Genomic DNA, 17,723 nt, shown 5'->3' with positions numbered 1-17,723 from the left:
TTGCGTTTAGAGTCCTAGGACAGGGTAATGAGAGGAAAATCTCCCTTGTCATCATCCAAAGAAGGGAGTTTCTGTAAACATCTTTTAGCTGACATAATTTCAGTTTATCTTGGTAGTTATCTTTTCTTTGATGTATAAAAAGTGAGAGCATTCATTTAGAGAACTGTAAAGCCAGACACTCAGAAATATGTTAACAAGAACATGTTGGAGCAGGGTAGATAATACCATCCTAGAAGGGGTTTATGCAGAGTTGGTCTTGCAGCATCATGTCTTGGAACGCATGACTCTGGTTGCAGGTGACATATTTTTAATCTGCGGTTGTAAAACAAACTTGGCCTTTATTGAGCAGATTGTTAGGGAAGCTTATTATTTTATAATAAGCATTGGTGAATCAGATCATTATCAGGTCCTCGAGTCATTTCTTATGCTCAGAACAGGAATGAATTTGATCTTGGTTCAGATTGGAAATGGCAAGAGTAACTAAACCGCAGTTTACCACTTCCTTACCAGTTCCACCTGCTCCCTTCATGAGAAAGGTTGTTCTTCTTTTTGAACTATGGGCATGCACAAAAGTTCTAAACCTTAAATTCAGTGTCTTTTCTTTGAAAAGAGACTAATTTGCAACACTGATTATGCTTCATGTTGCTTGCTTTATGTTTTGATAGCTCATAAATACAGGAAGGAATTAGATTTGAGATTGGCAACAACTGTTGGGATTATCTGATCTAGCCTTAGTGGCTGCCTAAAGTTATTCATTGTAGCTTTTCAATATCTGGTATTTATCATTAGAACCTACAAATATGTGTATATAAAATATATTTATTAACATACACAAATGCATTAGTGTCTGAAAGAGCCCCTTTAATGCTGAATGTTGCAAGAGGTATTTACTAGATAATATCTTAACATAAAGGGATCTGCTTCAATACTAGCTCATAGTCTTACCTTTACCTTTTCAGGCCACATTCTTAAAACTGCTTCAGGTAATTGAAGGCTGCCTGACAGGGTGGTAATACTGATAGTGAGCGATAGAAATCTTAGACATGCTCCTTTAGGAATGAAGACTTTGTATGGAAGAATGAGGATTGAATTATACATGAAATCACACACTGTTGTTACCTACTGATGTATCAGATAATGAGGTCTGAATGATTTTATTTTCGTTTTAAGAATGAGAGCGTTTGGGTTATGTGCTTTAACTAATTGGTCTGTAGACTGTGTCAAAAGAAGGATGCTCAGGTATGTAAGATGCGATCTACTAATGAGAAGGATTTCTCAGAAGAAAATCTATTCAGGGCAGCAAATGCAAATATGTGGCCGTCTGGCTTCTTCCAGTCTGTTGCTTTCTGGATTGAGTAGGGGCATCTTTGTACAGACATGGCTGGTACAGTTCACAGTAGTCCGCATAGTAGCTCTGGCTTCTGTATCTGCTTTTCAGCTGCAAAACAAGTCAGAAGCTCTGCAGATTGTGTAACTGAATAAGAGATGTTTATTCAGATATTTTTATGAACTAATTACAGGTGCAGAATGAGGCAATCTGGAAACCTGGGCATGCTATGGCATGAGCTATCCTGCCTCTGTTCTCAAATCTGCTTCAGTCAAGACTCATACACAACTTCGTTGGTGGTTTAAACTAAACTGGCTGAGTTTGCTGTAAGTGGATTAGGGAAGGCTTATGATTTCTTTTGCTGGCATGACAGTGGAGGTGGCAACAACTGATGAAAGGAGTATCTGACAATTTGTAGCAGCAATGTCTTCAATTTGGTGTAATACCATGCAAGATGCCTAGCAAATATAGCTGCCTTGTCACCAGATTAGACTAAACTAACATAATTTGATTGGTTATGTATTCTTGAATTCCTGTTATATGAATTTATAGAATCATTTAGGTTGGAAAAAGACCCTTAAGATCATTGAGTCCAGCTTTAGATGGACTTGAATTTAATGGTATGTGCAATTGTGTGTGTTTAACCACTTCTATATATTCCATGCCTGTATTGCTTCTCAATTTAGTTCTGTCTTCCGTGTATGTTTAGCATATCATTATGTGGCAGGTGGCATTGTTGTAGGACACAACAATGCATCCTGACCCTGGAAAACCTGTACTGAATTAATAATTGTTTTTCCCATTAACATTTTTGTGTTCTAATTTCTTGGCCGCTGCAATACCTTGGTCTCTATTCGGCTGCCTTTGGACAAAGTCATTTGTGAAGCCATCTGCTGCTTTGTAGCATAGCTCTGGATTTAACTACAATGTGTTTCTTCCTAGATTTGCTGTCCTAGGCCCCCATTGTCTTCTACTTCAGGACAGTCCAATTACAAATATGCCACTTAGAAAGCCTTTTGTAATTTTGAGCTTAGTGACCACTGGCTACTGCAGCAGTGCATTCAGAACAAGATAGTTATTTCAGTAAACAGGAAATACTTCCTGATAAGTTTTAATTTTACCTTATAAATTACTGAAGAAGTTGTGTTCCTCAAGTGCTCTGATTTTCCCTGTCCTCTTTTGATTATGCTTTTCTATTAAAGTGGCATTATGGTTGGGGAATCTTGAAGGACTAAGATGTATTCTCAAGTAGTATAGCCAAGGCTATTTTATTTTTCCCCTGGATGGCAGACCTCAGTACATTTATCTATAATGGCTTTCTGGAGAAGATACTTCAGCAAGTGAAGGGTTCCTCTAAAGTCAAATTCAGCCTCATTGGATTTGGTCCTGTGAAGGATAGAGTCTGTCTTTTACTTACCAACTGTCGAAGCAGATTTTTCGTTAAACTGTGTTCATGGACTCTGATCTGATTTTCAAACTTTAAGTAAACATGTTCAGTGGTTCATTCCTTTTCAGTATTCTTACAGCATTTCAAACATCATTCTAAATGATGCTCGAATAAGGGAACCTTTTACTGTAAGCGGCTTTCTACCCACTCAAGATCTAGTCTGTATTCTATATATGCAGTTTGAAGGAAGTTTTCTTCCTGTTTCTTAAATTGAATGGTGACAGTGAACCTCTGGTGTCTGGTGCCAAATATATCTACAGAAAAAAAAAACCCAAATGTTTCTTCTTGCTAGAAATAGCAAGATCTTTCTGGGTGTCAAATGGGAGACTGATGCTTGTACATTGTCACTGATATAGAATCTTTGGCATGTTGTTAAATTCTGGAGTTCCTCACACATGACACTGAATTTGGAAGGAGTTCTGCTATAAATGTCATTCATGCTTAAAGAGGGGCAAACAAGAAGTGCCACTAATTTGATCAAAGTACAATTTCATATTAACTTCTGGAGCCCTCTATGATAGATTTGACAAACTGGTTTATCCTGTGGAGCTAAATAATCTCTGTGAGCTGGTTTATCAATCTAGTTTTGATAAGGTTAAGTGGGGGTTGGTGATGTAAGTGTACCTGGCCATATGAAGATAATGTGGTTGCACAAGTGGAATTTTAAGCTGAATTTGGCCTGCAGAAACTCTACTGGTAAGTGACACATAATGCTTTAAACTTGGTAGCTTCCCTCTTAAAAGACAGCTCTAAGAACTTTAAGCTGGTCTGTATTTTCTTTTTCTTTCAGGCACTGGTACACTGGTATTTTGAAAGTGGTAAATTGAATGCATAATATTAAGTGTCATTCATAAGGTTAGCTTCTTTTATTGAGACAGGCACGTTTAGTTGTTCCTCACGCGAGTAGGATGGGCTAACCATTTTAAACAGAGTTAAGCTGTATTGTTAAGGTTTCTGAGCTGTAAGTATGAATAATTGTTTTGGTTACTGATATTAAAAAAAAAGATTATCTAATGACTGTCACATTATTTCAGGAAACGACGTTGGCAGAAGTTCTTACGGTGCCATGCAAGTGAAACAAGTTTTTGATTATGCCTACATTGTTCTTAGCCATGCAGTATCACCACTTGCAAGATCATATCCAAATAGAGATTCTGAGAGGTAATTAGTCCACTTTTTGAATATCCATTTGTCTGTATAATCAATTAGGAATGTTTGGGTCTAAATCAGTAAAAGTAATATTGTTATTCTTTAACTGTGGCTGTATTGAAATCTGCCCAGGAATTCAGGCTGCCCAGGGGTGTAAGAGTGGTGTAGTACCTCAGTGTGCAGCACTGAAATTAAGACAGGCTGACAAAACCCAAGATGTGTCTAATGTGAGGTTCTCTTAGTGTGGAAGGGATCTGGAAGATAATTGGTCTTTCTTCAAATGTTCTGCTGAAAGTGTTTCAAAATAAGGTCTGCTGGTTTAATGTTGGGAATGATGAATGTCTGTACTATGGCAGAAAGGAATGTGTGTGGTCAGATTCCTTGTTTAGACACGAAAGTAGAGAAGGTTAGAAGTTTTCTCTTGTTCTTTAATACGTGCTCCCATAAGCTGTTTTAAAAGGCTCAATATGTAATTAAGCTTGGAAAAGCATCAGTTCAGTTTGGCCATAATGTCAGAATGGCCATTAAAAGTAGCGTACTTGTAAGCATGCTGTTTTTAATGCAGTTCTTAATGTCTTTCATAGAAACACTGTACAGCTAGTACTGTCTCAGCTCTTGACATTTGCAAGTCCTCCTTTTTTTGAAAGGAGGAGGAGAAAGAAAATGAAGGTGTGTCAGCCATGTTGTGTTTGCATTCCATCTGCTCTAGCATCTGTTACACTAGCTCTCAGTACAAACTTCGACTAGATCAGAGGATCTCTCTTTCCTGAGATTTCCCTAGAATCCCAATGGCTTTGAGCTCCCCAGCTAATTGCAGAGAGGGATGGATGTAACAAGTCACATAAACCATCTAGATACAATTCCAAGGTCTAGTCAAGCTGTTAACTTCCAGGGCATTAATGTTATTGGAAGGCAAAATAGTTCTCCTATAGTAGGTTTACCACAAAGTGGATTCAGTCTTTCACTTGTGGATTTAAAACTGGCAGTATTCTAATAGTGCCCGTGAATCTCCAAGTTTTCTGTGTTATTAAATTCACAGAGATTGAAATTGCACTTGTGCCTGTGATAGTGATAGAGTTATACATAGTGTTACACACATTTGAGACTGCTGTTTTAAGACAGATAGAAGGTATATCTGTTAAATGTGTACTTGATGACAATTCTTGGTACTGAATGAAACTTCTTTCATACAGAAGTATAGATAGGACAACTTAAGGATTCCTGAAGTTTTGCTTGTGTCTTGGGTCCTGGCCTTCATTAACCTCTCTGTGGTTCTCCAAATGATATAGTTATCCTCTTATGAGATACTTGTGTTTATTACAGACATCAAAAAGTATATTTGTAAAATGCATTTAATGGAAGCCTCAGATGTGAAGTGCACATGTTGATGACTTGTACACTTCTTCCTGTATTTAGGAAAATGTTTGAATTTTGTCACGACTTCAAACCTAGGAAGAAGTCCCAGCAATAGTGTTCAGGTGTTGTACATCTGACCTGTCAGCCACTTCTGGGCTGTCTGTGCCAGTGGTGTCTACGTCTTGGAACTCATCATGCCAGTGGCTGCTATTCTGTGTCTCCCCACAAAAGGGGAACAAGTGTGACAAGAGGAACAGCATTCAACAAAGTCCTGTGCGCAAGTAGTTCCCCCAGCATCAGTCTTGTCAATGCCAAGGGACCTGTAGGTGGATGATGAGCTGTTTGATAGCAAGTTTGTTGTAGAACTTCAACAGCAGTCCATGATCAGTGTCGGTCGTTATTTCATGTGCTTTGGTGATCCAGGTGTATTTCAGATCCTTTTTCTGCCTGTTAGGCAGAATGTTCCAGGGTCTTTATAAAGACTTTTCTGGTGGCCTGACTTAAGTAGCCTTAGCCATCCAGAAGCCCTTTGTCCTGATCCATTTTTTTTCCCTTTCTAGGCTTGTTAGTGAGAGGTTAAAGTGTAAACAATGGTCTCCCTTTAAAAGCTGTGACTAGCTGTATGACATTCTACTAAAAGGATCAACGGAGACCAAGCAAAGAGCACTTGAAAGGCTAGGAACTTGCAGTAGGCTGAACTCCCCAGGCTGCCTTGAGTTTATTCAGTTCTGTCGTAATTGGGGCTAGCTTTCCCCTAAGTGGAATGGCTTGTTTGTGAACTGCCTCATAGGTTTGAATTCATATTGGCTCTTTCCAGGGAGAATTTTTGTATACAGAATTCTGTTTTGTAGATAACAGTCTCAGTAGATTTCAAATCTTTCTAGGTGATCATTGTTGCCTCTCTTTTTCAGGGCTGGTCCAACTCAAAGGAGCACAAGCCTAAATTAAGGTTTTCTAGCTAGCTGCTGATTCTTATATTCCCAGTGTAGAAAAGAGTCAGATTTTGGTCCTTCAGCATAGGCCTTATTCTTGCTCATGTTCTGTAGTAGCAAGTCCCACAGAATTGTAAAGGATAGATTCAAATCACTCTTAACAGCATCTTCATTCAAGCTTCCAAATATGATATCTGGAATGTAATGGGGTTTCAAAGCTGTCTTCTGTCTTTATGGAAACAGCAGGTAGCTGAGTCCTGAAGGTAGTTCTTACAGCTACAGAAATTTCCTTAACACTGTTTCGTCTCCAGCCTATCTCAGCCATCCTCCTTCAAGATCAGCTCAGAAGAGGTTGGTAAATAGTTCAGTAGATTTTAGAAGTTCACATTTGGGGAAGATGCAGAGAATAGTATTGTACCATTTGATGACCGTAGGTCATGCTGAGCTGGATGTAACAAAGATGCATCCTTTGGTGTTAATACATCTATCTGTAGATAAGGCTGTTGGCTTACATGTTGGCTTGTTGCATGGTTCAGATACAAACGCGTGCTCAGACGGCATCTCTAAACAGCAGTGTAGCCACATTTGGGAGGCAGAAGATGTCCTGTGACACAGGGAATGGAAGATTGGTACTGCTTTGAAATGTCTTTTCAGTTATAACTTAAGACTTTTGAGTCCTTGCTTTGTTCCCTAGAGTTGAAGATTGGTAACAGGTTCCTCCTTGTTGGTGCCAAACATATGGTGCAGGTGAATGAGGGAAAGGGACAGTCATGGCACAGGCCAGAGTCTGAGGCAGCCTTGGCAGGGTTTTGCTACTGCATGACTGGAGTTGTCATTTACAGGTTATAATCTTAAAAACAACAATAGTCTGGGCCATACATAAAGTGAGATTTCCATCTCTGTGCATGAAAGCTGTTTGGTCTTTTCCTAGTGTACAGTTAAATGATCTAACTGCTGGCAGGTCTGTATGTTAGGTTTGGATTGTCCCTGTTTGGCTGAGGCAGTGCTGGGGAGGTAGGTGTCAAAGGGAATGTTAAATTTTCCTGCTAGATCTGCTGACACAGAAAGCAGAAATGTGCTGTCTGAAGCAGTCCTCCTTTTGCTTCACATCTTGAATGGTGGGTGGGTGGCTGTCATTAGAATGCATGCAGTGTCTTCAGAAAGGTATCAACAATATCAGCTTTTTCTGCACAGAGTATTTGTCCGGGTAAAGGTTTTAGTGTTGTAGGGTTTTTTGGGGGGTGGTATGCTTGTGTTTTTTATTGTCATGCTCATGTTTTTTAGTCTGCTTTTAGATTATATTGTCCTTTTAATACCAGGGATGTATTTTGTAGGCTCAGTTAAGGCCTACTGAGCAGTTACTCTGACTGTTCTTTCACAGACTGTGGGGGGCTTTTATTCCTGCTCTGGTGCTCACTCATTCATTTGGAGCCTGGCTGGAGGTTTAGGTATTTGATTTTACTGAACCTTATGTCAGCAATCTGACCCTGTTACAAGGTTTACTTGCACTGTAGTTGTGCTGTAATGACAGCTAGAAAGTGTCCTTATGACCTGAAGGCTTGCAATGTGTAAAAAGAGGAGCTTCTAAGCTCTTATAAAATAATTGAGGTATGTAAATAGCTTATTCCTAGTTTTACTATATGGTAGTATGAAGGGCAAAACCTCAGAGGGGTATCTTTCATAGGAGAGCTGTCTAATTTTATGAACCAGTTAACTGGATAACCACGTTTGAAACAAGAAGAGTTGTGGGAGTGTCCTGTATTTCTGTAGAAGTTCTGGGCTTAACATAAAAACCACCACAACCCAAAAGTGTGGAATCTCCGTATCCTAGTGGTGGGGTAGACTAATAGGTTTTTTGTTCCCAGGCATTTTCAGTTTGGAAAAAAAGAAAATATAAGCACAATTTTTAAATGTTTATTAAAACCCCAACAATCCACTGTTCTCTGATCCTGTGGATGTGCTTGAGTCACATACATATGAAATGGTGTACTTGAGAGTAGTATCTGCTTGATCACACTTGCTTCTTTGCTGCTATATTAAGTATATGGCAGTATAGCCTTAATTACCTTTCAGTTTCTTATGTCTGCTAATGAATGTTTCTAATTTTGGCATACAGCAATGTAGCACAGATCTGCCTTAGAACTCCTGAGCTTAATAACTTGGCAAATTTATTTTATTTTTCTAGAATTATTTTCTTACCATTTTTGATAAAATGAGAGACTGGGGCTTTGATCTCTGTTGTCTGTGAAATCAATTAATGAGAGAAGAGATTTTCACACAGGTTCTGTATGTTTTAACTCTGCTGTAATTGTTGGTATAACAGTAGTTTCACCATTTATACCTATTTGACAGGAGACATTTTTGGTCTATCTGTCCCCCAAGCTGATAAAAATGCCATTATGTATCATTCATTTTCCTTCTGGTGTATGAAGGTATGACTGTTGATTTGTTTCTGGGAAAATATTCCAAGAAGCTTCAGAGTTGACAGACTCCTTCACAAAAACTTGTGTTAACTCCATGTTCATTTTCTGGTTCTAAGAACACAGCTGGTAGTAGTTGGGAAATGTATAGGTTATTCTGGAGTAAAAGCTCAAATCTTTCTGAAGGCATTCTCAGATGAAATTTTTTGGTTCAAGATTTCCTTCTCTGTCCTGGTGCTGAAGAGACCCAGCCTGTCTATGTTTGAGTCCCATACTGGCATTACTGTCTTCAAAACTGCAGCTTCAGGGCCACAGCTGATCTCTGCAGTATTTGTCATCCCTGTCTTCATTTTGTCTCCTCTGGCTTAACTTCCATTTTTGAGATTGAGAAACCGGAACTGCACTAAGTATTTCAAATGCTGCTATATCGTGGAGTATACATTAACAAAACACTGTCCTCTTTTTTATTTGTTCCTTTCTTAGTGTGCTCTACTTAGCTATTGAACTGTGGTTTCCAAAGAGTTATCTATTACAACGCAGATCTTTAGCTGCTGGGTGGTGACAATCTGCATGTAAAATTCAAGATTTTATTTTCCAACATGCATCATTTTATCTACATTACGTAAATAGAATGGTGGATGACATTAATTCTGTCCATGAGGGGAGGCCCTTCTGCAGCTATTGGACTTGCAACTTAGTTAAGCAAATGTTGAACCAAATAATATTACAATGCTGGGTTGCTTTTTTCAGTAATAACATCCCGACATGTCTCTAAAAGTGGAAGACTAAACATGGAATGTGTGTTATCTGGTGTTGAATGAAATAGTAATCTTTAAACCAGCAGGAGAATTAATGTGCCTTTTTAAAGTGCTACTATAAAATGACTTAATAAAGGTAGGTGATGTATGTCCTCCTTTTCCATTATGCCTAAACGAAATGAAAATTCCAGTACAGGTACAGTGTACCTTTATGATGTGAAATACAGAATAAGCTTAACTGTAACCACTGAAGATTTTCAAAACTAAAATAACATCAACTTCTCCAAGATGGTAGTTTGTCACAGCCCAGTTTTGTACAATAGTCATTCTTTCACGTATCTTGAATATGGAGTTCAGTGTTTCAGCCACTAGTTCCTGATGAAAAGAAAGCTTGAAAGTTTAGTGCTCAAACAACAATACAACTCCTGGTCAAGCAGAAGTATAATTCAAATAGCTGAATATTGGGAAGGCATGTTGGAAAAACATTGTTTTGTACTTGTTCATAACTGGTCAGTGTTCAGCAGGACCACATGGGCTTTTTTTCTGTACCATTTGCTGTTAAGAATTTTCTTAAATTCTAACTTTGGTTTTGGAGTCAGTCTGTTTCTTGCCTCCACTACCTCACGATCCATGGTACTTCCTTTATAATTGTGGGGATCTTACACCTTTTAAGCTGTCTTGCAAATCTGTAAGCAAAGACTAATGAAGCTGTGTCTAGCTTGAGGAGTTGGGAGGTTAATGTCTTCAGTGTGTCTCATAACTGTTGTAATCCAGATTCTGTGGAAAAATATTTTTTGCACTGAGAAATGCAAGAACCTGTAAATTGCTTTTATCAAGTACACTGGTATCTGCATGTATGATCTTGATAATTAAGATGCACTCCATTTAGAAATACAAAGTAAAAACTTACCTATGTGTCAGGGCTTGCATGTTAGTATGGTAGAAGATAAGTAACATACTAATTTAAAACTTGTGACACATCGGTGGGTTAAATGGTGTGCTAAGGAAGTGAAATTTCAACAGGATTCTTTGGTTAGGGATATATTAAACTGACTTTTAGCATAATTTGATTGCTTGTTGAAATGCGTGCAAATATGTAACCAACAGTCTTTGTTTAATACTTAATTGAAAAATTTTTTTAGCACATTAGGTAGAATCATCAAAGTGACCCAAGAAGTGATTGACTACAGGGCCTGGATTAAAAAGAAGTGGGGGAGCAAAATTAATTTATCACCTGAACTTGGTAGGTATAGCAGGAGTCTTTGAAACCAACATAAAATTTTTTCTTGAATTTGATGTAATTCAAAGTACTCGTGCCTTGAAATTAATCACTTTCAGAAATGCAGGAAAAAGTAAAAGGAATTTGTAACTTTCTAACCCAAGACTAGTTTTCTCTGAGCCTGTTTTTCAGTTAGCTTGTTAAATCGCAACTCTTAAAGACTTTGAGGCCCATGTGTTTGTATTCTGTGCTCTGAAATAATACTTATGTTTTCTGTTAACAGATAATAGGTTGAAAATAAGAGACCAGATAGTTCCGTGCAATGGAGAACAGCAACAAAACAGAGACTCAGAACCATCCTACAACCAGCGCTTGGCTTTGTCATTGGCTAGTACACAACAGTTATCTTCTGGCTCATCTGCCTCTTCTGTATCATCACTCTCCGGCAGTGACATTGTAAGCTTTTCCTTTTAATGGGTTAAACTCACAAGAAGCAGAGTCTATAATTCTCTTCAAAGCCTTTACTGATACAACAGCAGTTAATGTGATACTATCCCTAAGCTGCTACAGCAAATTAATACCTTCCCCTGCTCAGAGCAATTACTGAAATAAAATAATTTTTTCAGTTAATTAAACAGGTCTTAATTCCATCCTAAATCTTTGGTACTCTTTGTGGTAGTAGTTAGATGTAACAAAAATATAAAACCCCGAGTTAACACTAGCTAATTAAGTAGAAGAGTAAAGAATACATCTTCATAAGTCTTCCCATCAGGCAAAATCTCCAGTTGTCAGATTCTGGTCCTTTTTCCCCACACCCCAAATGGAGCACGAACATCATATCGTGCTGAATAATATTCCTTACTATATTCAGGCAAGCAGTCAGTTCATGTTTTAATAGTAATGGGGCCCTCATATGTGAAGTCTTGCTATCAGCTTTCTTCTTTGAAAATAATTGCTGGGCTTTATTGTAACTTACTGTAAGAGCAGGCTGTAGTCTCTTTAGGTATGTTCCCAGAATCTTAAGATTCTGTAAGGTGTTTTTGTTTCAGTATGGAGTAAAATCAACACAGAATTGGACAGTGCAGATTATAAAGCACAAAATTGCATTGCATGGCATGAGGTGATCATTATAAATCTACTGAAGAGGTATTAACTGGAACAAGATGTAATGTTCAGTTAATTACAATAGTGAATAACTGGATAATGACAGGAGAGGTCCAAGTACCTGTTTCTTGACTGATTTTAAAAACTATTCTAATATGGAAGTAAAGGTTGGGAATTGTATTCAGTAAAAATATAATAACTTTTGAGGGACAAGTGCCTTCTTTATATGTTCTGGCTGCTTTCTGCGATGCATTTACACTACTGAATTTTCTATGTTGAATTGTCTTTTCACTTCTCTAGTGAATATAGTAAATGTTTTAGTTGCACCATCTGGCTAATGTAAAAAGAATGGCATGATGCTTGCCAATGATACTTCTAGCCATGCTTCTGGTTTGAGTATGTCAGTGTGAAAGATTTTGCTGTAATAAGTTTTAAGGAAAAATGCAAATATTTCCCTAGGATTTTGCCCTCCCAGCGTAACAGGTAGTGAGTGGTTGTAACCTCCTGTTAGTCCTTTTTTGCCTGACGCTGAAGATGAAACTTTATTGCCTGATGCCAGAGAAATTAGTGAAAGGTGAAGAAGAAGCTCTTAACAAGAAAGACCTGCAGTCAGTTTGAGCATCCACAATGTAAATTGAAATGCTACCCTTTCTAACAAAATAAAAAGCCTTATGCCTTTGTGCTTGTGACAGACCATAGTTTAAGCCCTGGTCTTTTATTGTATTATGTCCTTACTAGACTGCCAGCATGTTATCTTAATTTAGAATGGAATGGCAGGTTTCTGATAAATAACTGATAAGTTGAACTTGGATACGTGAAGGTGGGCAAGTTCTGGTTGAACAGTCTTGAGCTGCAACTAGTTCAGGAAGAGAAGCCTATCTGTGAGCATGTAAGCCTTTCTGTGGCATGATCTAGCATAATCCTGTGCCCAGGTTCCAGCAAAGGAATATCTAACGTGTGACAGCTGAGATTTATGCCAAAACTTCTGCTGCGCTCCAAGTAGGTATGAACTGGTGAACTTTGGTACCAGCTTCAGAACAAGGGAGTATGAATATGGTGCATCTCATCACTGTAGAACTATAGGTAATGTTAGCTCTGATCTCGTGAAAGGATTGTTCTTCAGGAATGATTCTGTATTCATTTTGTCTTCTGCACTTCTCTGATACTGGAGACTGAAAGCAAGGTACAGATTATGAAGAAAATGCAGCAGGCAGGGAGATCCTAAATGGACAGTTTGATCTTTTCCTATTAGTTAAGGTATTATTTTAATGCAAAATATTCATCCCTATGGTGTCACTGTTTACCTTAATCGCAAGATCTGCATCCAGACACTGTTTCTGGAGGTGTGTTTTGAGTAACTGCAAAGTGTCTTTTGCTGTGTTATCAACTACAAGATCCTAGCTGTCAAATTAGCGACTTGATAGTGTATTTGCTTTTCAATTTACTGCTAAAGTTTCACTGGTAATAGTAATCAGCTTCATCTTGACCTTTGAGACCTGCCTGCCAGTATAATTGAAGTCAACTCATGTATGCTGAGGAAGAGGGAATAGGCTTGGCAACTTGTGACTTTATTTGGTCCTATTGCTGGTCCCCGAACTCCAGCTTCTACTGAAGTTGAAGTATTCCAGCTGTCCACTCTAGCACAGAGGTAACTATATTCTGAAGTCATTGCATCACTGTACACTGGCTGTAAATTTGGAGGCCTTGCATATACTTGTCAAAATGTCCTGAAAGCAATATTAACAGTATATGTTAAGCATGCAAGCATTATCGAAGTTCATAGAGATCCTAGAATTCGTATTAAATCCTATAGTTTAATAGTTGGCCATAACAGTGGTCAGTTTAGTTGGGTATAATACAGCATTCTGTATGTTTTTTAAACATTTGCTTCCTTGAAGGTCTGGCAGCATTACAGATTTTGTCTTAATCTGTAAATACGGCTCAGCAGCTGAATAGGCAAGGCTCCTGGTGTCTTGGACTTACAGACACTTCAGAGATAGCAATGGTTATATATTTATTCCAGGAGCAGGTGTCAGAATAGAGCAATAAAAAGGAGCAGGTTTTTCTGGAGACTGGATTGCCATAAACCAGATCTAATATTTAGAAGTCACCCTGTTGACTTTTGTGCATACTCAGAATGTAAGAGCTTGAAGTTGCTACCCTGAGTTCTTAGCATTCCTGCTACTGCTTTCCTTCCTATGGAGACCATACTTTTGAAGATGAGAACTTGTGTATCACTGAGGAACAAGAAAGCTGCCTCCTTCAAGGACAGCCTTCTCTTTCTCCATATATTTTATATGTGTACACTTTCCTGAGTACACCGCCTCAAGTTCAGGAAGATGATTGCTTTCATCTCTGCATATCCAGGACTAGCTTGCAGGGGAACACACTTCTGGGCCACTATTGGCACAGCCCAAAATGAAGAGCTTGATCTGAGACTTAATCATAACTCCTATAATCCACATCCTTTCATGGGTTTTCCGAGGTAGCAAAACTATTTACAGAATGGCTTTTGCTAGCACTGTCTGGCTGATGAAATTATAGTTGTGTTGTCTTTCATGAGTGTCCTAGCAAACTGTGAAATCTTGGCCACGAAAGAAATCTTTCATAAGGGCTAGTAAATTTTGGATCAAACACTGTGTAGAAGAGAAATCTGTCTCCCGGTATCACAATTACTGTTAGTGAGATAGCTGTTCAGTTTATGGGTTTGTCTTACTGTACACAATACAGAGCTCTGACTCTCTCACTGATACTTCTAATGCAGTTCCTTGCAAAATACTAAAGTTTCCACCATGTTACATCAGCTCTGTGAAGAATATAAGTATTAATGATCAGGGGCAAACTGAGGAACACATGGAAATAAGCCTATGGATACAAGGAATCCAGTTACCAGGATGTATTCAACTGTGTATACATTTCTCTGGATTCTGTTAATTATCAAACTGATCTATGTAGTAAGTCTCTTCTGAATGAAATATTCTGCTGTGCAGGTATTTAAGATACCATATGCTGCCTGACAAAAAGGCGCAGTATGAGTTCTTCACTTATGCAAGCAGGTAAGTTGCAAAATGCTACAAACTGTTGCAAACTGTTCCACAACAGAAAATAAGCCTCTGGCATTAGGGAATCTCACTTCAACCTTCATCAAACTAAGTGATTATTATTTAATCTGAAACAAGAATAAATAAGCTATGTTTGCCCCCAGCCCTCTGCTTGTTCTGGCTAGTTACAGATGTCAGTCTGAGAACCTAAGCAGTGACCAAATTCCTATTGAAGATGCCTTTTTTTATTTCCTGAGTGCTTTTTTGTTCTGGACTTGCACTCTGTAACTAATGACCTGGATTTCTTCTTGCTTAAGAATTGTGGAAAGCTGTTTTTTATTAGCTCAGGATGTCCTGGAGTAGTGCTGGAGAATGTCTGCTGCCTGATAAACAGACTCTGCCAAGTAAAAATAATCCTAGGTATGTTTTTGCAGTCTCATTTTTGTCTGGTGTAGTTCCTGGTACTAAGTATGCTCTGCAGTTTTGATGATGTTATGCCAAATAAAGCATAGCATTTTATGTGATGGTGGTATCTGCATATCAGTAACAGATGTAATGGCTTGTAGGAAGGTTTTAAAGCTCTTTTCTGCTACCTAACAGATATATAATCTCATATCCAGTCCAGCACAGAATCTCAAAGTTGTCTGTTAGAAGTTTGGATCTGAGAAATTTCATGCACCATATCTGAGTGTTTAAGGTGATAATGTTCTTTGGGCTTCTAAGACAAGATTAGTTTGTGAAGAATTCTGACTTCTCAAGACCATGCAGTCATGTCAAGGTAGTTAAGTTTCAGTGAATAAAATACTGATGTAGCCTAGTTTGGGGGAGAACACAATCCTTGCCTCTGTTTAACTTCTTAACATTTACAATATGTTCTTTCCAACTGTTTCTGAAATCTTAGCTGTAGCCATTGCTCTTCAGGCTTTATAGCAACCTTCCATGAGAACGTCAGTGCTTCATCTGCCCACTGTTCCACCTCCATCAGCTCAGGGATAGGCTGAGCAGTACCTTAAGTGTTTCGTGGAATGTGTCTTGTGCTGTCTTCAAGTATATTACATACTCAGTACTTTGATCAGATACTTACATGTCAGAGTAGTACTCATTATTCCTACCATTCTGCTGAATGCTTACAAGATCCATACTGACTTTAAAACTGTTACTTGCTCTGTAGTAGTTGTGGCTTAGTACTTGAACTCAAAATGCTTGATGAAGTTATCACTATCTCTCCTTCCTTCCTAATAGTCAAAGACTGTGAATTTCAGCTTATTAGCAGGAACTGTTGTACTTCCCTATTCAACATTAGAGGTGGGAGTATGTAACATATCTTGCCCTAATAAATGTTGAGGTTTTTTAAAGTGATTAAATTTGCAGGTGTAAGGCATGTGCTTATCTGCAGTAGAGGGACAGACACTTCAGAATAGTTACTGTAACAGCTTTTAAATCTGTCTTGATGACTGATTAATATGTATGGTTCCAGCTGAAATTGTGTGTTGTCCTGGGTTCAGGACGGTTGAAATTCAGTTCAGTTTCAGTTGAAATTGTGTGTTGTCCTGGGTAAACCCAGGACATGTGTTGTAGGGAGAGGGAGAAGGGGGGTGGCCTGGAGTTGTCCAAGAACAAGAGCTACAAAGATTTTCCTTCTTTCTACATACCTAAATTTTAACATGTCTTAACCAAAGTAACAATTCAAATATATGTACAGATGATCATCTTTTTGTACAAGAATGCAGATTTTACCTTTTTTTTTTTTTTTCCCATCCTGAACAAATAGAGGTAAGTGCTCTAAAAAGTAGGCCTCATAATGTTTAGTCTTTAAAAAAGATAGAAGTGCTGACTTGAAGCCAGCTTGTCTCCAGATAAAGCAGTGGGCAACCCCTGAGCATGCAAACACAGACAACCTGATGATACCATGGAAAGGCATTTGATTGACATTTGATTTAGGGAATTTAAGAATTTAAGCCCCAAATTATTTAAAACCTTTTCCTATGCTTGCTGTACAGATTACTAAGAGTTTCTGTAGACCAGAGGAGAGCAATTTTTTCTAGTGCTGCTTCTGCCTGTTTTCCTCTTTTACCATATAGTCTCATATTTGTGTTTTTAACCCACATCTCTGACCATGTGCTGTTTTATACTGTTTCATGCTCTCTTTCAGTTCTTCTGTCTCAGTTGCTAGAGTAGTCTTTTATCTGAACCCACTGTAAGTAAATTTATGCAGAGCTGCGGGAGGAACAGTTTTGAACACAAAATTGTAAAGTAATGTTATTAAGTTATTCTAAGCAGCAAAGGGTAAAGATCAAATGTGCAAATTGGCAAATAAAATTGGGTTTTACTGCTATGATGCTAGAGAGAAACACACAATTTTGTAAGTCAAGCTCACCTATTTTCTCCTGTCAAAGGCTAGTCGTATTCTGCCATACATTAACATTCCCTATCCTGCAAGAAAAGCCAAATAAACCCCCCCCCAAAACCAAACAGGTACTTAAGCCATTTTAGGATGGAAGAAAAACTTAAATTCAGTATTTCTGTTCTAGTGTGGTATATGTTCAGCTTGTGTTATGAGTCCTATAATTGCTTAACTTGAAAAACAGTAAGTTAAATTATTACTGTATTGTTAACAGTACAGACCAATTGAAAGCCTGTGAAATTTAAGTATTAGTGGTAACAAAGGAAATTTGAAATTGCATATTTCTACCTTTATTTAAGATGGCTTGTCTTGAAATGCAGTGAATACTGATAAAACATGGAATAAGCTCACAGTCAGACCTGGCAGGATATGATGTGGTGATGTTAAAGGTGTGCTGTGCTTATATTTAATTTTAGTAGATACTAATTAGATTACACTTTAGTTGTCTTTCTGTTAAAACAAACACTAATGCTTTTGAAGGCTGCATATTTTTCAGTTTGCTTGTGTTTACTATATCTCTTCTTTCACTTTTCCCCTCCTATAAGCACAATGACCACAATGTTTTC

At 38.1% G+C, this 17,723-nt stretch overlaps 1 protein-coding gene across 5 annotated transcripts in view; it reads left to right on the top strand.

The window, feature by feature from the left end:
- Positions 1–17,723, top strand: part of TENT4A (terminal nucleotidyltransferase 4A) — a 58,535-nt gene that overhangs the window by 24,384 nt on the left and 16,428 nt on the right. For all 5 annotated transcript variants that reach the window (XM_065667670.1, XM_065667669.1, XM_065667668.1 and 2 more), the window contains exons 8-10: positions 3,809–3,935; positions 10,532–10,632; positions 10,892–11,064. In XM_065667670.1, the coding sequence (XP_065523742.1) occupies positions 3,809–3,935; positions 10,532–10,632; positions 10,892–11,064 (401 nt within the window). The remainder of the gene's footprint in view (positions 1–3,808; positions 3,936–10,531; positions 10,633–10,891; positions 11,065–17,723) is intronic.

Source organism: Lathamus discolor, chromosome 2, assembly GCF_037157495.1.
Source record: "Lathamus discolor isolate bLatDis1 chromosome 2, bLatDis1.hap1, whole genome shotgun sequence".
Lineage (NCBI taxonomy): Eukaryota > Metazoa > Chordata > Aves > Psittaciformes > Psittacidae > Lathamus > Lathamus discolor.
This window is presented reverse-complemented; position numbering and strand designations above follow the sequence as displayed.